Source organism: Glycine soja, chromosome 13 (assembly GCF_004193775.1).
Source record: "Glycine soja cultivar W05 chromosome 13, ASM419377v2, whole genome shotgun sequence".
In the NCBI taxonomy this organism is placed as follows: domain Eukaryota; kingdom Viridiplantae; phylum Streptophyta; class Magnoliopsida; order Fabales; family Fabaceae; genus Glycine; species Glycine soja.
In genome coordinates, this window is record NC_041014.1 from 28,187,496 (window position 1) to 28,213,397 (window position 25,902).

At 30.7% G+C, this 25,902-nt stretch overlaps 2 protein-coding genes across 3 annotated transcripts; one reads left to right on the top strand and one right to left on the bottom strand.

Annotated features, from left to right (window-relative positions):
- The first annotated feature begins 13,081 nt into the window (after nt 1–13,081).
- LOC114381284 (telomere repeat-binding protein 3-like) lies at nt 13,082–18,388 on the top strand. 2 transcript variants are annotated; one of them, XM_028340504.1, is made up of 9 exons: nt 13,082–13,452; nt 14,900–15,042; nt 15,142–15,964; nt 16,060–16,296; nt 16,390–16,469; nt 16,605–16,837; nt 16,996–17,310; nt 17,391–17,454; nt 17,803–18,388. In XM_028340504.1, exons 2-9 carry the CDS (start codon nt 14,962–14,964, stop codon nt 18,007–18,009), a joined length of 2,040 nt encoding a protein of 679 aa, XP_028196305.1. In that variant the 5' UTR covers nt 13,082–13,452; nt 14,900–14,961; the 3' UTR covers nt 18,010–18,388. The 2 variants fall into 2 exon arrangements, with proteins under 2 accessions (XP_028196305.1, XP_028196306.1); XM_028340505.1 differs by having other exon boundaries at nt 13,083–13,452; nt 16,069–16,296.
- Nucleotides 18,389–19,791: 1,403 nt separating this feature from the next.
- LOC114381025 (protein FIZZY-RELATED 3-like) lies at nt 19,792–24,092 on the bottom strand. Its single transcript, XM_028340200.1, has 10 exons — nt 23,302–24,092; nt 22,074–22,196; nt 21,884–21,988; nt 21,600–21,779; nt 21,439–21,501; nt 20,932–21,126; nt 20,736–20,837; nt 20,578–20,640; nt 20,346–20,414; nt 19,792–20,240 (listed from the first exon to the last, which is right to left on the bottom strand). The coding sequence occupies exons 1-10, from the start codon at nt 23,848–23,850 to the stop codon at nt 20,187–20,189; spliced, it is 1,503 nt and encodes a 500-aa protein (XP_028196001.1). The 5' UTR covers nt 23,851–24,092; the 3' UTR covers nt 19,792–20,186.
- Between the last annotated feature and the right edge of the window lie 1,810 nt (nt 24,093–25,902).

Sequence of the window (25,902 nt, forward strand, 5' to 3'; positions counted from 1 at the left end):
TATTTTAGGTTCTTCGAACGTTGATGCTGTGAATGAAGTGCTGATTGACAGGGATAACACCTTCCAAACCATCCGAAATAAACTCCTCAAGGCCTAAGCTGCCATGAAAGCCCAAGCTAACGGAAAACGACGCGACGTGAACTACCAGATAGGAGATTGGGTTCTCCTTAAGCTTTGCCCTCGCTGACAGACGACTGTAAGGGGCTCTTAGACGATCTTCGGCAAGCTTGCCAAGCGTTTCTATGGACCCTTCCAGGTCTTAGAACGCATTGGACATGTGGCATATAAGTTACAATTACCAGAGGGAGTGAAAATCCATCCTGTATTCCATTGCTCCAAGTTGAAGCCCTTCCATGGGACACCGGAAAATATGGAAGGAATCTCCTTATCCAAGGAATTACTCAATGACCAGCTCCTCGTGTTTCCATTAGCCATCTTGGACAGCTGCTGCGCATCTGCTCAAGATCCTTGGGAGGTACTAGTGCAATGGAATGGTCTTTCACCATATGATACCTCGTGGGAAGATTGGGAGCAGCTTTGTCAGAACTACCACCTTGAGGACAAGGTGGTCTTCCAAGGGCCGAGGGATGATACGGGCTTACAAACAGAAATGTAGGCAGGAGTCACAAAAGCAAAAGAGAAGGTGCAAGAAGAAACTAAGACCAAAAGAAGGATTTCAAAACCTTATTACCTCAATGATTATGTTTGAGGAAGAATGGTGAGACCAGCAGTTGAGGCCACCTTCTAGAACGTCCTTGCTTGGCATTGTCGGTTCCTAGGGGACAATGTGGACAAATTCTGTTAGGACCAAATATTTCAAGAATCTTTTCTGTTAGAATGAAGTCTATAAATACTAATGTAAATAACAAGCAAGACATGAATAAAAATTATCTAATTTCCCTTACTCTCTTCTCTGTTCTTCCCTTCTCCCATAATACTTGCTGGAGGTTTCTGATTTCTTGAAAATAAGTACATGCTCATCCCTATCACTCAAGCTTAAATGAGAGGCATGGAGACAAAGAACATAATATGAGAACACATTTGTCTCAAACTTGAAGAAGTAAGACCTAAACTTAGTTGAAGGATATGATCAGGATTGTGATCACGAATCAAGTGACATTTGACTTAGCTCAAAATTAATGAGGTTACATCCTATTGAGATCTTAGTTAGAGGCCTTGAGAGTCTATGCCCCTGTCGGGTGAGACACTTGTAAGCTAAACATGTTCCAAACTACCATAACTTGGTCTCTAAAGAAATCCGTCTGAATCCGTTGTTATTAGAAGAAAAAAAATAATAAAAAGAATCCATAGCCTTATTGTGCAATTGAGATTATACATGTAGAAAAGAGATGGCTTTGGTTAAACCAGTGACTTTTTTTATATGGTTGTCTTTACTGCATCATATCATATAAAATAAATTATATGTGTGCCTCTTTTGCCGCCCCATATACCCAACCTTGTGGATCACGTTAGCCAGTGACCCTTTTCAGTTTCTCTCTCTTTCTATGTATCCAGGAGACAAATAGCTGGCGGAGCAAACGGAGACATGCTGTATTCACAAGTAATCACATGCTAACTTGTTATAGGGAAAAAAATTGGGAAATCACACCCATTACAAACATCATACACCTTCTCTCTCTCTCTCTAAACTATACTTAACTCGCTTCCTTTAATCCAATATGTACTAATTATATATATATATATATATATATATATATATATATATAATGTGTGTGTGTGTGTTTATATCTTTTGCAAGATCTAGGCAAGATCATTTCAATGAGGATCCTGATTGAAATTGCTTCCCATTGTGTGATCACCGAGAAAACTTACACTTTTGGAACGTGCTTCCCAGCTCTCATCACACAACAAAACAAACTTTTCTTTACGATGCAACGGAATCTTTATTGCCCTTTTTCTATCCTTCTAATCACAATCTGATTTTAAGGCTTTTTTTATGATATTCTTATAGAAGAACATATCTTTCTAGTGGGTACTAGAAAAATTAGCACCGCATTGTGAATACACATTATTTTATTTGTCAGATTAAATAAATCAGAATACAATGTACACACTACATAGTATCCTACCCTCCCCCAATTATAAATATGTAAGTGTAATTATTGGGTACAAAGTAGAAAGTTATAAAAGTAAATAAACATAAGCATCTAACTCCACAAATTGAGGATACTAAAATTTGTCACATGGCTAGGTGAAATGATACCCTGTCTGTAGTTTGTATTTTTGTTCTTTGCTTCAATGCCTCAAAAAATAAAAAAGCTTCCTGTACAAAACTTTTTGTACATACATTATCCTAATCTTGATAGTAGCATCTTATCTGATAAGTTATTTATTAATAACGGGATTATTCTCTGCCATCTCGTAATTACAGCCCACCAAATTAACTTAATTGACAAAAGTTTCAATTTCACCATATTCCTTTCTTCAGTTTCCGGCTACCGCTTTAGGAAAAAGGAACATAACCAACTTCTATATTTGTTGAACAAGGAAGCCAACTCTTTCACCAACTATATTTTATTGAAAGAAGTCCTAAGAAAGGGCATAGTTAAGTAACTCGCAATCATAAGGACAATAAATGTTGATATATATGTAAAGAGAGGTGCTAGTCCTTGAATTTAAGGTTGAATTCAATTTGTCCCATTGGTTTGGCTTAATGCCATTATGTGGTTTTGAAACTCGCTAGTTTGCTTCATAATAGTTAATTTCATTAACACAAATCTATATTATTTTATTAATTATTGGAATAATTATAGTGATTGACAATATGCTATGAAGTTTTTAAATGATTTAATTTTCGTCAAATATTTGGATGTACACGTACACTTTTTTTAACTAAACACCTCCGAAAAAAATAGTTCTATATGAATAATGCGAACAATAATGATTGAGTAATACAAAATTTATCAGATTTAATTATATAATTGATCCTTAATTATATTTTAAGGTTAATTTGATTTCACAATTGTTTAAAATTAAACAATTTCATTATATGTATTAATCATTTGATAAAAATTAATATTTTTTTACGTCAATTGTCAATATAACTAATGTAAAATATTGTATTCTTTTAAATAAGTTGTGTAAAAGAATGTCCTCAAGCTTTATCTAAATTGAGATTTTTGAATCAGTTGTCAAACAACTAATTTTAAAAAAAAAACATTGTATATCAATTGTATTAACAATTTATGTAAAAATTATTGATTTTCATCAAATAATTAACACATCTGACGAAATAAACATAATTATTTTGTTTTAAACAATTGAAGAATCAAATTGAATGTTTTAATAATTGAGAAATTAAATTAAACCTTAAATATAATTAAGGGGTCAATTTTATAATTAAATTAATCTATTAACATGTCATTTGTTAGAATGAAATTAAACTCAAATAGGTTTTATTTTTGAGTTTTATGAATAAAAAAAATATTAATTAAAAATGATAGATCAAATTTATTAATCAAAATTAATTATTAGTAAAGCCAATGTACAATTTAAACTATATTAGTGACAAAAAGGGTATGGAAATTTTTAATTTTTTGTATTTTCTTATTAAAAATGTCATTTATCTGAAAGCGTTTGACAAATACATACTATATGCTTGCTTAACATTGAATTCTGGAGTCAAGTCAAGCTCAAATGTGCAACGAAACATCTCAGCAACTGAAATTGACCTTGTTTAGCTATAAGTACGTGTTAATTTATTGTAAGGAAGGTAACGTAAGAGTCACCTCATCCTCCATCATGCTAGATATTTAATTTTGGGCCTTTTGTTAATTTCAATGGGTTTGGTATGCGATCTGGAATCTGGAATCAGCACATGCATTTAACGCGCTATATATTATGGAAAGTATTTTAATGCCTGAAGACTTTGTCAATAAAAAAGACCAGAACTCCTAAAAGATTAATTCCAGAAAGTTGAAACCTAACAAACTCGTTTATCTCTAGTTGCTCATGCTAAGTTCAAAAATATTGCACGTGACAAATTTATTACTATCGAATGCTAGTTAAAAAAAAAAATCTAATACTTCATCCATTCTAAAATAAATATCACATTTAAAAATAATCATCTTAAGTATCATATTTAATTTAACTTTTTAATATAATGATTATTTTTTAATTAATATCTCTAATAGTTTTTATTTTAATTTTTTATTATAATATTAATATTAAAACTAATCTCGTAAAATTACTACTATCTTATTTTATTTATTAGTTTTTCTTGTTTTATGTAAAATAATCTAAGACACTTATTTTCAGACATAGAATAGTATTTTTTTTTTCCTCTCTCGTTTGTATTATGCTACGCTAGGCAATAAATGGATAATAAAAACTCTGCAAATCATATGAATGATATGGAGATGTGAGATGTCCATATAATCCTTAATTAACATATGTTCAGATCTATCCTTGTCACTCTTATGGTGTGTTTGATAAGATATACTTTAATAGTTTTATAAATTGATTTAATTAGTTTATATAAGTTAATTTAATAAAAATAAATTTATTTGTTATACATGCATGTTTATTTTAATGGTTTCTAGCTGATTTTTAAATGTTACTAGTATTTCAACTAGCATTTTAGCTTATAATTTAAATTAGTAGGAGTATTTTAATTTTAGTTTGATTCTTTAACTATCTTTTTTCAATTTCGTTAGTTTATTTTTAATTCGTGTCAAAGTTTTTTTTATTTATTTCATAACAATATTAAATCTCACCGTTAGTTAGTCAAAATCTCACCATATATAATATGAAGTACTTCGCTATTTTATCACGAGTGACAGATCCAAGCTTTGAGAGCTTGTTTGATTTGTATTTTTTTAAAACTAATTTTTTCCCTGCATAAAAAATATTTGAGGCTAGCTTTTATAGATCTTAGTAAAATAAATATTTCCATACTGAAATTGCGTTGAATAATGTTACAACAAAAGAAGAAAAAATGGGTTTAACTTTTTATTGTTCCAAATCTAGCTTTAAAAACCTAAATTTAAATTCAAATTGATTTTAATTTACTCAATGAAACACAAAGTATTACAGTATATTACTTGTTAAAATTAAGCAAAACAAATTTAAGTAGTTTATTGTGGCTAGCTACACAAGTAGTTTCCTTGCCACTGTTCCACTGCATATCGTTTCATCACTGACTTTATAACTCGTTCTCTCGCACCTCAATTCTATAAATATAGTAGGAGTATTACTTTAATTAGAATTAGAACATGCATGCCTCCTTTTTACCTAACCATTATTTTATAAAAAATTCTTACTATAGTGTAAAGGGGCTTTCACCATTAGGGGTATTTTTTTTTCTAATTTATCCAATTAAGGCAGTTTTTGAATTATTTATGAAATCAAAATAAATTGTATGGATGGTTACCACTTTAAACACATAAATTGTATGATTTTTGGGACTTCAATTTTTTTAATGAAGTCGTTGAGACAGTTTTAACTTTTTTATTTTAAAGAAAAAGATTACGACTTTGAAGTCGTTTGATGTCCTACGACTTTAAAATTGTGAGTTTCTTAATGTCTTCAAAATCGTGTACTTATTTATCTTTTGTAACTTATTTTTTTTCTAATGTTATAAATAAGTTATTTATTTTCTACATTTATGTTTCTAATATTATTAATTATTATTTGCAAGGGAATTAAAAAGAAAGATGTACTTAAATTTTTAAAAAAATGTAATGCACATAACTTTTTAATGTATATAATGAGATAAATGAACTAATTTTAAATAAATCTAAAAAATATTAATCGTGTAAAAATGAAGGATATAATCGTAGTAATTATTCATATAATTAAGCAAGTTAATACCCTATATAATTGTGTGTACTTTCTAATTTGATGTTTGTGGATAATTTGTATTATTCAAGTTATTTTAATGTATTATTTTATTTTTATTTTAAGAAGCTTTTATCAGTAAATTATTTTCTTATTTAAATTATTTTAACAAGTATTTTTATTGTTTTCGTAGGATTAATTTTTAAAATTAATTAATCTTTAAAGTCAAAGTACAATTCCCGACTTTAAAGTCGCAAGATAATTAGCGAAGTCATACTGTCCCATATGACTTTAGTTCATTTAATTTTAAAAAAGAAACAAAATTAATAAAATAACAAAAATCATAAAATAGTTTAGGACTTCATTAAAAAAAAATTAAAAAAAAGTCCCGAAAATCATATGACTTCTATATCTCAAGTCGTAATCATCCATATGATTTATCCCCAGTTGGTAAATAATTCAAAAACTATCCTCATTTAATAAATTTTAAAAGGTAAAAAAAATGGTTGTTACAAGTATTTACCTTTATTTTGTAACCCAGGTTACCGAAGAGGAGTAGCACTGCAAGAGAAGATAAAGCCCAACTAGTAGAAACCTATATCTCCGCTTGAGTGATTAATTAGTTTATCGCAGCTTGTATGGTGATGATTAGAGAGGTAAATAAGTTTAAGCTTAACAGTAAGATTAAATTAATCAATAAGTCTTGAATTATTTTAACATATATTGTCTCTTTTTTTTTCCACATCTATCTTATTTCTCTTCTCTCTACCAAATAGGGGTTAAGTGATTATATATTGTTTTAGTGAAGTGGCAATGAAATTTTATTTTTCATTGTGATAAGTTTCATTTTACATTAATGCATATTAATGTATGTTTGGATGAATTTTAATAAAATTAATTTAATTGAAATTAATTTTGAAATGATATAATTTATGCTTAAATGTTTTCATTATATAATTAAATTAAGAATAAGATTCAGTATAAATTTTTTAATCTAACACAAAAATTACTTAAAATTGTTTAACTCAAAATTAATTCTAGATACAGAGTCAATTTTAAAATATTTTGTAACATAAAATCAAACATCTAAAATTCAATCTAAAATCACTTCTGAATCCAAAATTAATTTTTTAATATAAAATGAAACACACTTAGTTTTCATGCTCCGTCGTCAATATCCATATTGAAAAACCTTTCCAACAATTCGAGTCTAAAAATTAACATTCATATTATACTCAAACCCAGTCATAATAATATCCTTCCATAGAACCGATCTATCATTTTATTTTATATATTTAAAAGTGAAATGATTTTCACATTATGGTAAAGACATGTACTATATATAAATTGTAGCAACTATATAGCTGTAATGTTGTCACGTGTAAATCTAATTAATATTATATTGTAGTGTTTTCTATTTCAGAAGTGAGGAAAATCTCACATCAAAATTTGGCAGAATCTCCTCCTGTTAATATTCATGTTTCGAGCTTTAGTTAGTTAGATGTCTGCTAATTAAAGTTGTGTTCTATACTTCTATCAGTGAGCAAATTACGAAACTTGACTTTTTTTCTGAAAGGAGAAAGAAAGAATCAATTTCGAAACAATAGAGTTGTAGAAGGTTGTATAAGAAAGATAGTAATTAGAAAATAGAAAATAAGAAAACGAAAAGGATAGTAATTGAAGAGAGAAAAAAAAAAAAAAAAGATGTGCGTAGTTTGTAGCTTGTACGCTTCTCTAACACAAGACCAAAGTTAAAGAAAAAAAACTTGCTCCACCCGATGGATTCCTTGTTTTAGATTAGTTAAACATCGTTGGCAATGGTAGAGCAATTGGTAACCAAATATTTATATTTATATAAATAATGTAAGAAATATTATATTATTATCTATACCAAAATATTGAGGGAATACTATTTTATGTAACTGTTTTTGGTCTCCACACTTTTTAAATCATTTTATTCTTACTCTTAAAGTAATAACAATATTAAAGTAGTAATAATAATTAATCATCTTTAATATTACATATTAAAATGGACTCATTAACTAAAATTAAGTAATCATCTACTAACCACTCTTCAGTTTTATTGGATAATTTTATTTTCAAATCATTTCTTAAATTTTAAAATTTTCTTTTAACTTACATTAACTTCCCACTACTATATATATATATATATATATATATATATATATATATATATATATATATATTAACTGTATTTAACTTCTATTTATTTTATTATTTAAAAAATTTACAGAAACACCCTCTTCCCCTAATTATTATAAGAACACTAGGAAAAATGAGGCACTTTGTGTCTCACGGTTTCTCCATTTTTTTAAAAATAAAAACATAACAAAGATGAGGACAATTATGACAAACAATGTGTTTCTTTTTTTAAAAATAAATCATTTAAATATATGGAAAATTGATTATTTTTTAAATGAATTCATCAAATATTTTCTTCAAACACATTTAAGTTTAACCCTAATTTTCGATGACTCTATCTTTATCTTTGTTTTCACTTTCATTCTTTAATATATAGTTCATGTTGTAGATATATTTTTGTGTCTTCTTTTGATTTTGCTTGTTTATTGAATACAATTTTTTATCAAGGATGAGAATTCCCATTCGTAGTAGTAGTTCGCATTGAGTTGTGCACACAAAAAAAGTAACAAAAAAAAAGGGTGAAGTTTCTTCTATTTTGATTCTCTTTTAAAAATAAAAACCGTTAATTTTTAATTCAAAAAACCACATGAAATAATACATTGTCATGTTATAAAAAATAATGATTAATATATAATTTATGTATCACATGATAAACGACATCAACATTATATATGAAAAAAGGTTAAAAACATATTTTTAATAAAATAAAAAAAATAAATCGAATAATATAAACTCTAGCAACTAAAAGCAAGAAAAAATAATAAAATATAAAGACTGAAGAGATATTTTTCCCAAAATAATAAATTTATATACGAAATGAGATAATCGGATTTATTTAATCGTTATAGATGAAAGAAGTAAGAAGAAACACAAAGTGACGAATGACCCATCGGAGAACCCGAACCCGGCGGCGGTTGTTATGTTTGACCCGAAAGGTAATTGAGAAATTGACACGTTTGGAACAATAAAAGAAAGTGGGACCCGCAAGAAAGTGACGTGAATGAGTCACAGCACCGATAAGATAAAGTAACAAAACAAAAAAAAATGTTAATAACAGAAGACATGACATACTTTGACACGAAACTGTTATCCGTATATTAGTGTATGGTATGGTGTCGATAAATAACCGCCAACAACTTTTTGCGCCCCTCGTTTTTTCTTTCCACCCCACGATCTACCCAATTTTCCAACCATTCATTATCTCTTTTTTTTTTTTTCATTTCATTAATGAAAATGAAATATATTTAACCTTTTTTTATGAAAAAAGTGTATTGCCAATGTCATCAACTTGTATGTAATTAGCAAATTCTTTACTTTCTTTACGAGACGATTACTTTTGAAAGTAACATTTTTTAAAGTTATAGTTTTTAATTTTTTATATTTATTTTCTTTTTAATCTGAAATATTTATTAATGTTTTTTAATCTTTTCTATGTTAGATAAAATTTTATTATTTTTATCCTTTCTGTAATTATATATAACTTTATTATACGTATGATTTAATAAGATAATTGTTCAACTTCCAATTAATTTTCTACTAACTTTTTAATTTTCATTTAATTTTTTTAATTAATTTTTTAAGCATAACTTGTATACATGTTTTTGCATAGTTACTAGGTTGATTTGACGTTTTTATGGTCTACAACAATATCAAAAAGTCAGAAAATTGATAATATATATATATATATATATATATATATAATTATTGTGATTTAATTTATTTATTTTTGAAAATTTTAATATATAAATTAATTATTATGGTTTAGTTTTTCAAACTTAAAAAATTATTTTTTTAGATAATTATTATTTTGATCGGAAGTAAATTTATTAATCTAAAAAAGGAAAACACTTCCCTTAAATAAACAAAAAGAAAAACACTAATCATTATTTTGAGAGAATCATTAATAATATATTAATGAAGATTAGGAAAAATAGTCATTAATTACTTATTGTGGGCAAGGTTGCACAGGTTAGAGAAAAACATATATATATATATATATATATATATATATATATATATATATATATATATATATATATTATGTTTTTTACTGCATCATCAATATTATAGTATATATCATTGAATATTATTTTTATTTTTCATGTAATAACGTAAAACAATTTTTTTTTAAAATCAAATATTAAACAAGTAATTTTATATTGTCTTATGATTATCTCTTAAATTAATATATCTCTAAATCAATTGATGGAGTAAAGTATATGACTTTTATAAATATTTTATATTATATTTAATTTTTATGAATAAAAAAATCTCTTAAATTTATACAAAATCAAATATGCATACCCTTGATATATAAAGGTAAGATACTGATTAAAAAAAATGTAAAGAAAGTATTATTATACGCTTGAATCTTACGCAATCAAAGCGATTTTCTTAACTTAACATATTAAATATCCTAAACGTGTATCCAAACATGTTTCAGCTAAAAATAAATAAAGCTTAAATACAATTTTTTATTCTATTTTTTAAAATTTTATAATTTTAATTCCTTTATTTTAAAATGAAAATATTTAACCTTTTATTTTTAAAGATCCGTAATTTTGAACCATGTTTTACAACAGAGATGTTTAGTTCCTTATTTTTTCTAAAATCTTAATTTTGGCCCATCCCTCAAATGGAAAGCATTGCTAGATAACAGATTAATATCGATTATAATATAGACTAAACAAATTATCTTATATCACATCATTAAATTTTATTCATATTAAATTATTTTTTATTTATCAATGCCTTTTGAATGCTTTCTGAATTTGATAAAAGAATTAAAATTATAAATTTTATAAGATTAAATTATTAAATGTTTTTATTTTAAAAAAGAAAAATAAAATTGTGAAATATAAAAAAATTAAATATTTTTATTTTAAAATAAAGAGATTTAAATTGTATATTTTCTAAAATACGAAGACGAACAAAAATTTGGATATGAATATGGTTAAGTACTAAGATACATGTATATGATCATATGCATATTTTTTGTGGATACCTATTGCATCCCATGGCAATCGCCATTCTTATTATATATTAAAACCATTTAAATTTTTCTCTAGTAAAAAATTAACTATATTTGTTTCACAAAAATTATTGAATTTTCGGAAATGTGAAAATGAGAATATATCTATGTTTGTTAAAAAGTAATAAAAAAATATTTTTTCACACAATTCATTTTTCAAAAATACATAATTTATGTTTCTTCATCTTTCTATTCTCATATAAGGGGTGGAAAATCTTATATTTCCATAAAAATATTTAAAATAATTTTTTACTTTCCTTTTATTTTATCTCACTTATTAAAAGGTATTTAAAAAAAATACAGCTATATATTTTCATGTTTCTTAAAAGATAATATAAAATATTTTTTGACATAATTCATTTTCAAGAATTAATATTATATATGTTTTCCATTTTTCTATTCTCACGTAAGGGATGAAAAATCTTATATTTCCATAAAAATATTTAAAATAATTTCTTACTTTCCTCTTATTTGATCTCATTTATTTATTTGATAATTTTATTAAAATATATTTAAAAAATTCCAAAAAAAATAAAAATATTTATCAAATATCTTTGATGAGAATAGTATCCCCAAAAGTAAATTTTAAAAAAATATTATTCCTAAAACTATAATCATATATGTAAACACAAAGACTCCTTACATCTAAAACTTGTACAAATTGTTACAACCTTTTAAACTTATTTAACCATTCAAGTACCATTGGACCCATATTTCAGTGAAATTCTCTTATGGTTGCATATTGTGCTTCCCGTACTAACTTTTTTGGTGTAATCTAATTTGTACTTTCCTTGAGCAATGAAGAGAGAAACCTAGACATGTGAAAATAATAATCAATTAATCAATATACTTTGCAAATATGAAAATTTTATAAATTCTCATGTATTATTCTGAAAGAGTGTTCTGATTAGAAGAGATAAAAAAGAGTCAAAATTCCCTTTTACCTAATTTTGTTTCCCACTAAAAGTTAATTAATTTTTGAAAGAAACTTTTTTTACATTAATTACATTATCTTAGTTTGATAAATTTTATTTAATTATCTTAAATATGCACTTAAAAATATTTAGTTATTTTTCTCTTATATTTTAACTTATTCTTCATTTGAAACAAACAGCATATGAGTGTATACTTATACTTATATTTTTATAACATTATCTGTTCAAAATGACGTGTGAACACTATACCCCATCCCAACCAAAATAATATTTATAGTCATTCTTGGTATAACTATTTCATTTTTTGTATAATTATTTCTATAGAATGAGGAAGATACCAGAAACTGCAAAGGAGGGGTCCATTGATTGAAAATCGAGTCATCAGTGGCATTATTCTTTATCTAAAACTAAAAATATTGTGATGATGACCTATGAACACCAAATTATTATATTATCATTATTATTATGTATATTTTTCATAAAAAATGGTTGGGAGACATCTCATATGCTATCCTACCCCTAGAGAAAGAAATAAAAAAGAAAAAAAATTATAAATATATAAAATTTATGTTCTGATGATGATAAAAAAGAAATAATCACTAAAAAATAGTAAAAAAGAAATAAAAATTATGAATGATATATTTAAAATAAATAGTAATTCATGTATTATTTTTTCATAACCGAAATATATAAAAAAAATTATAAAAAAACAGTACTAACTGAAAAGGCAAGTAATTAAAGGACCATAATAATAACTATAAACTGAAGCAACATGAATTCCCTTCAATCAAAAATTCATTTAACACATGAACTAAAAAAAAGGGAAATGCAAAAAAAGATGAACCACTCAAAGGGATAAACAATGAAGGTAGTAATAACAATGGACATTACACACTCTTGACTCTAAATCCTTCTTAGGGAAAGCCAAATCCCTCATGTTTTCTAATCCTGTCAAGGAAGAGTGAGGCTTACACGTGGCACCAGGGAACACAAGCAAAAGGGGTTGGGTTGAGTTGAGGGTTAAGAATGGGTCTAAAGAGGTTTTTGGTGGTGGAAGGTGACCTGCTATAGCCGGTAACATATACTCTTTAACCGGCTGGTCCGGTTGTGTGGTCAAAACCATGAGATATAAAGGGTTTAAGGCCACTGTTGCGTGGTTTTTGTTTACGGTATTGGTGGGTTTATCTATCTATTATTCTATCTACTATTGCTTCGTTCCATCTCACAAAAACAAGAGAGAAAAAAAAAAAGAAAAAGAAAAAAGAAAATGAAAACGAAAACGAAAACTTCACACGTTCCTGAAAGAGAGAGAGAGAGAGAAAGTTAAGGACTTAAATGGTTTGTTTCAGTTCGTGAATTCCATTAGATCTCTTGCATTTGTAAACAGTTTTGCGGGGTTTTTGCTTTGTACGCAACAAGTTGTACTTTTTTTTCCTGTGTCGGAAAATGAGTTTCATCGGAAACTTCGTTACTTGATCGAAGTTTGGTTCATCGGATCGAGTTCGAATGCTGTTTTTTCAGGAGGTGAGTTGGTGGGTGAGGTTTTATATTTGTCAGAGGTTTTGAATTTCGTTTTTTTTTTTGTGTGTGTGTGTGTGTGTTTTTCTTCTCATGTTTCTCGGTGCGATCTCATCATGGTTGCGTGGTGGAGATTGCTTGTTAACTCTCTCAGTCTTTTTCGTTGAATTTCGGAGATGCAGAGAACAGAATTGTGGTTGCTTGTACGCAATTTTGTTCTTACTTCTGAAGATTCTGTTTTTTTTTTTGGGAAAATAAACAAGGGGTGTTGTTGATTTGAGAATTGAAGATCCGATCGTGGAAATTTGGTTGGGTGTGATGTATGCAACTTGTTCTTCGTTTGTTTCAACGAAAAATTTGATTTTTTTGATGGGGTTGGGGTTTTTGGACTTTTTGTGTTGAGTTGTTCAGGGTCTTCGATTTGGCAGAAGTGCTTCAGGGACTTTTTTTAATGGAAATTGATTGCTTTGTGTTGATCTCGCACAATTAGAACCCAGAAACTGATTGCAGCATGTTTTTGCTTTTATGATGATCATGCGTTTTATGATCTTTCCTTGCGTGTGTGTGTTCCTTTCTAATTTTGAACTTTCGATCATGGATTTATTTAAAATTCTTTAATTTGCCGACATATCGTGAACGATTGTGGAATCAGTGATTTTTTTCCATCAATTCCATGGAATTCGTCTGAATCCATGTTAGCATTCGGCTTTCATGTGATCAATTTCCTGTTTCTGTAACCACCATGATGTGGAGTCAACTTTCTAACAATTCTACCCATTTTATGTGCGTTCTATTGTTTATCGTTGTGTACTGTTCAATGAAATTGAATCCGTGAGTCAAATTGGTCGTTTTTGCAATTCCTTTTAAATCTGACTTTGTTTATTCCTCATGTATTCATTTGGGACATAAATTGTTCTATACTGGATCAGTTAGATGGATTTTATGACAGATTTGGTTTCTCTGACGTCTTGCTTCTTTAAGTTTTTGTTTTTCATATTTATTTTGGTTGGCCAAATTAAATATTGTGAATTATTATTGTTTTTCATGGTGTACGATGGTTTAATTAACTCCTATATAAGTCCATGAGAATAGAAATTGTTGTTTAGCGTGTTTGGAAACATATTTTACAGCCAACAAATTGCATCCTTGATGTGAAAAAAGTAAAACCTAAAATTGTTTTGATGTGAAAAACCGTGTCCTTGATCTGTTTCCAAACACACTAGTTCTCAATTGAAGTTTAGAGTATTCAAGTTGCATTCCTTGTTTTGGTAGTGTATGAAGAACCAATAACGGTTGGGCTATATATATTTTTTCATTAAAGTAACCATTGATTTGAAATAGTTGCAAATTTCTTATTGCAGTGGTATTTGTGACATTGCTTTCCTGATTTGCAAAATTTAGCAAAATGTGAAAATTAACTTGATATACTTGTCTTCCTTCAATATTATGACAGTGACAAAAGAATCTGGTGTATTTATGCTTCTGGTTATTGGATGAGCTGTATATGTTTTAACTATGGTGTTGAAGAAGAGAGTAGATCATGGATTTGATGGCTTACGAGTTCCTGTTATACCTAAAGCTCCTAGATCTGCAAGAGTAAGTACCAAGTACTTTATGCAATTGTGGCAATTGTTTTATGTATTTCATTTTTGTTCATTGAACTCTATTTTGATCCTTTTGTTGATAATTGTTCAGAGGAGGATTGCTTTCAAAAAAGCAGTTGAAGATGGTCAAGTTTGTGCTATTGAACTACTGGCATCTTTAGCTGGTCAGTTGTTGCAGGAGAGTGAAGGTTCTGCTTCCAGCAATGCATCTGAAGGAAATCATCATCCCCCCTTTAGCCAAGGTGTCATTGAGCAAGATATACAAGATGGAGTTAAACCATTAAAGAAGGAGGAAATTCATCAGGGAAGTTGTGTAGAGAGTACTTTTAAGACCGAGGTAGCCTCACAAAACAGTAGTCAGAAACCTCTTTCACATACTAAGACGGGACATGTTTCAGTTAATAATAGTTCTGACTGTTGTGAGAAAGTTGAAGCTGATGTGAAGTCTGAAATTTTCGAATGGGATAATAAATTTGGGAATTATTCTAATAGATTAGTAGAAACACGTGAAAATTTTAGGAAGTCTAGTGATGGTAAAATAAAGAATGGGTTTAAACGGGAACAGGAGGCTGGAAGTTCATGCATTCGAGGATCAAATTTAGCTGATAAGTGTAGTTTGGAGGGCCACTTAGAATTGTATGTATCTCCTGCACTAATTGACTCAAAAAGTAATAAGAAATCTCCATTTCATAGGAAATCTTTTCCCAGTGCTTCCTTTTCCAGGAATGGGAATGGTATTAAGTTAGGTTTTAGAGATGATGACGAAAACTTTTTAAGGTGCAAAAAGTTTTGCACGAAGCCAAAGGCTTTTAGGTCTCCACGACGCATTGCACACCGAAGAATCAGGAATTTGATGTCTTTCAAATACTGGAAGACAGCTCCAAAGTTGAAGGACTCTGAACTTTCTAGATCTGGTAATGTGGCTTATAAATGTGCTAGCAAATGTACTATTATTTGATGCATGCTATGTCTATGAGTTTGATTGTGTCTCTCACTGAAATTAATATAGAATTTGCAGATCTAGGAGTACCTCGTTATCATAAGAGGAAGACTTGTTACGGTTTTGAAAGATCTCAGCACAATGCCATTGTTAAAAAGAGGAAATTCGTTGACCGGGTTTCAGGAGTAACTTCTGATGGAGGATTCAGTAGTGAGAGTGTGTCCAATTCACCACAGAAAGGGATGGATGGAGACAAGCCTAGCTCATCTGCAAAATTGCATGTACCTAAGGCTAAGGATTCTCATGGTAACTAATTCCCTGATATTCATTCATTCGGCTTGTCTTGATTGTTCATTACACTTGATAGTAACATATTTGCTCTGTATACCTTGTGAACAGTAAAGTTTAGCATAAAGTCAATAAGGATTCCAGAGCTTTATATTGAGGTTCCTGAAACTTCAACTGTTGGTTCACTAAAGGTATAAATAGAGACAGCCAAATAAAGAGATAGCTTAACTTCCATTTTTTCAATAATTCATTACCGTTGTCAAAGCATCATTAATGCATTTGCAGTCTTGTCTTGCTCTAACCTTTGCATTATATATTCTTTGTAGAGGACTATCGTGGAGGCAGTGATGGCTATACTTGGAGGTGGTGCACATGTTGGTGTTCTTCTTCAGGGGAAAAAAGTTAGAGATGACAATAGAACACTTGTGCAGACTGGTATATCTTGCAATGAAAATTTGGATACCCTGAGTTTCATGTTGGAGCCCACTTCACTACAAGCTTCTCCAACTGTTTGTGTTGGTGATCCTTCTTCTCAATGTGAAACATCCCAGCCTACCAGGTGAGCCAAATTTTACGACGTTTTCTTTTTATCACCACAGCTGATTTATGAAGGGAAATGGCCAAGGTTAATTTATGGGGTAGAAATAATGATTCAGTTCTATTCAGCCGAATTTTTATTTTGATACTATTGCTAATGTCATTATTTGATTTTTCTAGGTCCACAGAAATTCCTGTCTTAGATTCAGGAATTACTGATACCTTGCATGACTCACCCTTGCTGACATATCCGGGCAACCTAATTGAAAGTAACCATGAGTCTACTTCTTCACTTGCGGACACTACACTTGACAAACTAACACCTGATTCCAGAGCGATAGTTGTTGTTCCAGCTACCACAGAAACATTAGCTGTGGTTCCTGTGAGTCAGAAAACCAAGCGCTCTGAGTTTGTACAGCGTCGAACCAGGAGACCATTCTCTGTGACTGAGGTAGAAGCACTTGTTCATGCAGTTGAGGAACTCGGAACTGGGAGGTACGATGTCATCAATAACATCACCTTTACCTGCAGATAGACAGCAAAACTGGCTTGCTGATAATGTTTATGCCGTGCAGGTGGCGTGATGTTAAGTTGCGAGCTTTTGAGAATGCAGACCATAGGACTTATGTAGACTTAAAGGTAGATTATTTCTTTCCTTCCTTCTCTATGCACCAAGTACCCTTTGACCACTAGAATGATAATCCATGTAGGGTTACTTTACTTTGGAGTTACTTATGGTTATGGTTAGTTTGGTATTGCCCTTATGATTATTTTGGTTGGTATCACGGTTCCTTTTTGATCCTATAGAGATTCTCAGTTGATACCTTTTTAGTCCATTTCTGTTTTATGGTTATCATTCTAATGGTTTTTGTATGGGTAATAGCTTTAATATTGTGCTTATTTACTGTAGATGATTAGTTTGGTTATAAGGGCATAGGTGTTCTAATGCTATTAGCATTGCTTAATTGCTACTTTATGTGGATACAGGATAAATGGAAAACATTAGTGCACACCGCAACAATCTCCCCTCAACAAAGGAGGGGAGAGCCAGTACCTCAGGAGCTCTTGGACAGGGTTTTGGCTGCTCATGCTTTCTGGTCTCAGCACCAAGCCAAGCAACATGGCAAGCATCAAGCTGGACCAGGAACCTTGAAGATTACAGAAGCCTCAGCTGAAAGACCTTGTGTGTGTTGAAGGTGAGAAGGTGTCCACTTGTGATATGATGATGGTGTAGAAAGGAGTGGTGGTGTTGACAGGAAAAGAGGAAGACAAAAACTTGTACATTTTGATTTGATTCAATTTCATGTAATATTCTCACACCAAATTCTTTGCCGGCCATTAATTGCATGCAGGGTTGGCATTTGTAAATGATTTGATGCAATAAGATTGTTCTAACAGGAACTTATGATGTTCTTTGATTTTTTTTTCTTGATTTCTCTTGCATTTATGAATGTTTGTAGAAATGTAAAAAGAACATAGAACATGACGACCCAAAGGAAAAGGTGAAAATGTTCTTGTTATTATCTTTCATTTCATTTATGGAAATTATTGTTCCCACTTGTTTGATACTTAACTTTCTGTTTGCTGAATTGGTTCTTGTTACTGTATTGTTTGTTTATTTCTGCTTTTAATGGTGAAGAACTGAAGATATACTACAATCAAGACTGATGAAAAAATATATTTTTTAATGTTATTAATAATGAAATTGCAGTCCTTGATTAATGATTGAGCTTTACCAAATGAATAATTGATTGCTCACTTATTGGTTATTTTGTGTGTTAATAAAAATTGAAATCATATCTTATCGTACAAAATACTTCAATATAAATTCAGGGGCAGGGTCCACCATTATTGTGTGTTGTGGCTATGATTTCACTTTATAAAAAGTAGATGAAGACAAAGTAGACTTGAGGATATTGTGGTTGCAAGGACGAATATTCCCCCTCCTCCGGGATCCTTATCCACAGCTTACACGAAATTCTAAGGCACGTGCCCAATGCAAATTTTTTCAATCAGAATTTTTTTCTCTCTTTTTTTATGGCTTTATAAAGAAGATCGTAATTGATTGGTGTAGAAATATATTTTTATTATTAATTATTAACTAGATACTAAGTAAGTGTAGAATAGATTGAATGGAAAATAATATTTATAAAAGTGTCAAAATATTTTAATAAAATATTTAAAGTTGAGGTTTGACAATTAAAGTCTTAATGCGAAAAGAAAATTATAAAAATAAATTTTAATATAATAAATACTGATATTAAAAAATATAAAGCAACTAAAGTTGATGTTTGGCGTAAGCTAATTTCAATTTTAGTTTGTAGAATTTTTTTTTTTGTTTTATCTAAAGAAACTCACTTGTATATAAAAGAATATAGAATTGGATTTCTGGCGTTGTCAAATACCAATATGTTATATTCTTATGAGGGGTGCAATTGCTGTCCTCCGTAACCCGAAAGTAACTAATCTCAAAGTACTGTAGATCTGATAGTAGTTTAACATTTGATTTATTGGGTTAACTTGGAGCACAAAAAAGAACCATGGTTTGGTGAAATGAAATTTACACAAATTATTTAATTTTGTGGCTACTAGGGAGTAGGGAGATTCTATTGAACACCATGAGACATTTTCTGTTTTAATTGCTTTTATTGTTTATGTTGTCAAAATCAGCCAAACACAAATACGTTCTATTGCAATATTCATCAAGAGATGTATATTTAACATGTCCATATTTAAACTTTAAAGCCAAATATCTTTTTTTATCAGATGAATATGAACAAAGAATATTTTCAGCATGAGTTTGAAGCTCAGACGTCAATTAATTAGTGCATGGTTAATTGACTAATTAGTGCTATAAGTTGTAACAGGAAAAGAATTGGAACAATGAATTCAGAAATAGAAAAGGTGTAAGTTTCAAGAGAAGAGAAAAGAAACAATGAATTGGAACCTCTATTATAACAACTAAAAACGGTTGAATTTAGATGCCGACATTACAATTTATAAGTTCCTATGTCTGTGTTTGATATATTTAAAAACTTTACAATGAATTGAGAAACCATTATTATTATAACAAGTAAACTGAATTTAGATGCAGACTTTACAAGTTCCTCTGTCCGTGTTTGATATATGTTGCAAACTTACAATGACAATGACAATATTGAGAACTTTACAAGGAATTGAAACCATCAATATACAAGTAAACCAATATATTGATGTTCCTATGTCCGTGTTTGAAAACTCGCAATGATTGGCAATATTATTTCATATACAGATATAATTAATTACAAATTATTGAGATAGCTTTCTTCTTTCCTCATCTCTACCTCCTCCCCTCTCTTCCCTTCCTTATTCCATATGGCATAAAAAATGGATCATCGAATTTGTGTGCGCCCCAGTGACCAAAGGCCTGTATCTTTAACGGGGGCCTGAAGAAAAAACCATGAAACACGGGACATACACAAATGACTCAAGAGAGGCAAAGCATTGTGAAGAGAATAAGAAGCATAATTGAAATTGGTCACAATGCTTACCGGTGCTTTCATTGATGGGAAAACATTCCAAAACCGTAGAGTCTCATCCCCTGCACCAGTTACTATTGTCTGCAATTGTTCCACATAAAGTTAAAAAAATGTTACAAGAATGAATGATTTTCTCTTCATAACATAAAAATGTATCATGTATATATAATATGTTATGTGGGGACATATACCCACCCCGATTGCTGCGGATAAAAAAAATGTTACGGGGACATTTTATTAGTACCTGACCATCAGGAGACATTGCAAGGTACAGCACTCGCATGCTGTGGCCAGTTAGAGTTGCAACCTAATCAAAATTTGTCCATAAGGGTTAAGGCATATACAATTCAGGATGTAATTTCTCAAAAAAAATATCTAGAGTTGTCGAAGTAAAGTAAGTACCTTTGTCAATGATGGATATTTCCACACCATGATCTGATTTTGGGAGTACCCATGAGTACTTACTAGTTCATTCACATTTTTACTCCAAGCAAGGTTGCAGACCTGCAAAGATCATGCAATAAATTATTAGTTGACAATTGAGACGGCAATGTACCAAAAGTCTTAGTGGATAAAAAAATGGACTAAGAAATAAAACCTGGCTCCCAGTGTCAACACAGTTCAATTGATGGCCATTTGTAGTGTTCCAAAAACGAATGCACCTATCAGCGGTTCCACCTCCAGACACAAGGAGACTGCTTTGGTGAGGTGACCAAGCAATGGCCTTCACAGCAGCAGTGTGCTCGGTAAGTCTCAAAACTGGTTGCTGAGAGTGTTGATTCCATACCAGGAGCTGCTCATATAATAAAACATGACATTGAAGAGGTAAACCACAAAATAAACAAACAAGGAAGTATAATAAAGCACTTTTTTCTTTGTGTTTCGTGACTTATTTCTTGAAAAAAATAATTATTTCAATAAAAAATAACTTTCTGTTTTTTTAGTGTGTTTGTCTAAACTATTTTTACTTAAAAAAAAATTGTTTTATGCTTATTTTGAAAAGCAAATCCTATCTGCTTAATTAAAAAACGCTTATTTTATTTTTTTTTAAAGTTTAAACAAACCAATCTTTAACCTTGTGACAAGGAAAGAAAGATAAGTATACCTGATTATCATTACCACCAGAAGCAAGTTCCCTGTCATCACAGGACCATTTCAATCCACATACCTGTACAAATTGAGGGATAACAATTGCTATCAATTTCTCTGCTTTCAATTAGCCTTTAACATTACAAGTGCAATGTGTATTCTTCGAAATCCTTTTACCTCAGACTTGTGACCAACAAGCTTGCTAACAAAGTCACCTGGAACCCTCATGTCATGCTGAAGTATGTTCCTATCTCTGCTCCCTGAAGCCAAAATGCGAGAATTCCATGCCAAGACACCAGTCCTTGTCTGATGCCCACCCATGGTTCTGACCTTCTTACACTGAGTTCCATCCCAAACCTGTACCATAAGGCAAAAAGTGTTATCTTATTCTTAATCATAAAATGCAATCAATAATGCATCTATGATTAAAACTAAATCTAAATATACTAACAACAAAGTACCTGAACTTGGCCAAGATTTGTACCAATTGATATAAAAGAACCCTCCCGGGTCCACTGGACAGAACAAACACCATCATAAGGCCCCAAGTCACATAACTTAGTCACCTGAAAGCACATAAAGATATTTCACTTTAAATTTGAGAGACATTTTTTATTGATGTTGTGAAATTGTTGGCAGTTTTGGACTCACTTTGCTGTTTGAAGCGCTCCATAAATAAACACAAGTGCCTAGCCCCACTGCAAGAACATTTTGTGTGGACCAGTCCACCAGATTCAAATAAAAGTCATCTTGAAGTGATGGTGCATCCAAAACCTGCACAACCTTGTCCGGTTCAGCGATCAACATTCTAGTTCAATAATCCAATGTAAATCACAGTAGGTTTAAGTTCTGTTCTTGCTGTATTAAGACCAACTCTCTCAAAAACTTAAGTTTGGTTAATACAAACACAGAAAGCACAAAAGCATGGGTTTGATCAAAGAGGCTCCAGCTCCAATATTATACGAACGATCAACTTTTCCCAAATCTTAAATTGTTTGGTAAAGGCTCATATATCTTTTGGTGGATGGAGCCAACGACAGCAACATCCCACCATTTTCTACCAGGTGGGGTAGGCTACTAGGTAAAATGCCACATTGTTACCCCTTCAATTCTGAATAATCATGTAACCATTGACCTCTATATCATCCTTCTTTTTTCTACTACAGTTTTGTTTTTTCTACTAACAAAAATTATTGCGTGGTCCAGCATCACCACATGTTCACAACCAATTTCTATGTGACATTAGTCCAAATTTTAAATTTACTTCCAAGATCATAGGCTCTACTACCACATGCATGTTCAAATCATTCTACCAAAATTCTTTTGTTGATAAGTTTCACATCACCCTAACTTTATAAATGTACTATTTTTATTTGTGAATTAGGATATTCACTCTAGAGTGAAAGACTAATTTCTTGAGGCACTAAGATCCTTCTAAGAAGTTCACTTCTTTTAAGAGATATTTTTTAATACACACAATAGAAATCTATAACAACCTATTTAATGGACAAAGTTATCTTCTCAGCTATGTCATGTTGACATAAATGTACTATTTTTTTAAATATATTTTTATGATAGGTGTCATGTCACTATTTTTATTTGTGAATTGAGATATTCACTCTTGCGTGAGAGACAACAACTGATTTCTGGAGACATTAGGATCCTTATAAGAGGTTGATTTCTTTTAACATATATTTTTTAATACACACAATGACACAAGCTTTGGGATCAAAATCTATATGTTGCATCACGACCTGCTTAAAGGACAAAGTTAGCACCAGAATCCATGTGCAACAAGTTCACCAAATGCTACTGTTGCATCAGATTCAGGAATGCAAAAGGCAAAGGTTTTTCTTATCAAAAAGACAATTTTACTTGCCTTGTGGGGTGTCTTGGGGACTTTTCTAGGAGGTTTGGGAGGCGGTGTGGAAGAGTCAGAAGTGAAGCCATTCTGCTGTCCCAAAATGGACGGTGAATAAGGAGAAGAAGGCGCGGCGGAGTGATCGGTCTTGAAGCGGAGCATGTTCTTGCTGGGACTGAGAGGCGAAGGAGGAGCAGCAGCACCTGCAGGAGAAGAAAGAGAAGAAAGAGAAGGAGAAGCAAAGTCAGATCCAAAGAGTTCCGATTTCAACAACCTCGAATACGCTTCGTTACTCCCTTCCTTCACCGGCGACGGCCTGTCCACGAGCCCGAACGTGTGCAGCCTCGAGGAGGATCTGCACGGGATGAACCGGTCGCTGCAGGCCGAGTTCGATTTCGAAGGCGATGTGAGGTTAGAGATGGAGCGGAGAGAAGAAGGAGAATTGAGGGTCGAGATGGAAGAACGGAAAGAAGAAGATGCTGGCGCGGTGTCGAGGCGGAGTGAGGTTCCGGACATGCCAGCTGGGAGCTTCAAACCCCCCGATTTCTTCGCATGAGGGGATTCCATTTTCAGCTTTCACAATGGAGGAGAAAGAGATGAACTAAAAAAATATGTTCTTGGGCAATGGAAGAAGAAGAAGAAGAAGAAGAAGAAGATGATGATGGCCTCTCTCTCTCTTTCTGTGTGTGTGAAAGCAAAGAGAGAAGCTTTTGGGTTGGTTCCAATGGGTGTATAGTTTTTGGGGCATATAAATTTAACGGTCGAATTCTGAGGAGCGTGGGAGGGAAAGAGGTTGGTTTTGGTAAGCTTATAAATTTATTTACTTTAAAGAGATTCCAACGGTCATTTAGTAATTAGGTTTCTCACTTCTCAGTAGTAGTGTGTATACATACACATTCCGCATAGCCGTTAAGGATTTTATTTTTATTTTAAAAAAATTGTATATCTGTGACTGTGTGCAATGTTTGTTAATTTTTATATAATTTTTTTAATATTGGATCATGGGGGATTTACTTTAGGCTTTTTCCATATACGGTTTTTTTGTAATGAAAGTGTGTTTTTTTTAATTGTTTTTTAATGGATTTCGCGCGTTATGTAGTATTTATTAGGAGGATCACTGTAATTATGGTAATTATGTGATTATGTATTTGCAAATGTTTTGGAAATCATATACATGTTTGAGGAATTATGAGTAAATCATTTTGAGAGAATCTCGTGTAATCATATTTACAAATGTTTAGGAATTTATGTATATTTTTGAGAAATCATGATCAAATTATATCGGCAGAGATTTTAGACACAAGATTAGAATTAGGAGGGAGTAAACTATCAATCGTCTCACCTAAATAGTCCTTAAATTAATGAAATTATATAAGTATTAAATATCCATTAATTTGGTTTTTAGGGATGAAATTGACGGTTTATTTCATTAGGAGGATTTCTTGTAACAAGTTTGGACGTTTGTTGTCTTTATGATTTATATATTTTTTACACCTCTGTTATTGAAATGCACGACAACAAAGACGAAATACAGAGAAAAAATAACTTCTGAATATACTCTTGTAACAATTTTATGATTTATATATTTCTTCACCTCTGCTTGTATTAGTGATATAAATATAGGTAACTTCATTGTAATTAGAGAAAAATAAACTTTTTACATATCCAACTTTGGTCGATGGTTCCATGCTTGCAATAGTTGGATGTATTTGATTGAACATAATAAAATTTGATTGATCCAAACTAACATTGGTAAAAAGGTCATGAATTTCGACCAACTCCTTATTTTGGATTTCCATTGAGACGCTCACGTATCTTTATAAGTTTTTGTCTTTTGGATTAGTTATAAGATTAATTCTCGATTCAAAATTTAGTCAAACTTAAAACTTATTATTCCTCTCCAAGAATGTATTTTATGAAAATCGAACCTAAATCCTCCCCCACAAACTCAGCTTATGTTATCAATTAGGCTACAAGGATACTGGTTTGCTGAATATATTAATTTCTTCCTAAACTTTTGGATAACAATGACAAAAACATCAAATTATGAAGCATGCATGTTGCTTAGGGTTTGTGTTTTGGGCTTAGTGGCTCAATACCAAAACCCAAATCCACAACAACCATAAAATTAACATGTTTGTAATTATTAATCCAGAAGGGGTAACAACGACTTGCATCTCTTAACTAAGTGATTCAGGATTGAATCTCAGTTGATCCCTTGAATATGAAATAAATTGCGTTGAAAGAAAAATACTTACCTTATGCGTGTTTGAGATCTTCAACAAAGATTAATCATCACTTTCAATGAAAGTTACTGTATATTAAAACCATGGTCACAAAAAAATATTTGTGATTGTTAATTTTATTTAGCAGCTTGTGTTAATGTGACAAATGACACAATACTTCGGCACACATAGTAACATGATATACTAAAACATTATTAGTACCATGTCAACATACAATGCTATGGTAACATGCTTTCAGTGCCACTCTAATATGAATTGTATTGTCACATAAACATAAGTGTCACATCATCACGGTCATGTCAAATCAATAATTTTCCTTAAAAAAATTGATAACAAACTAATAGAAAGACCAAAACTGATTAATTTTAAAAAT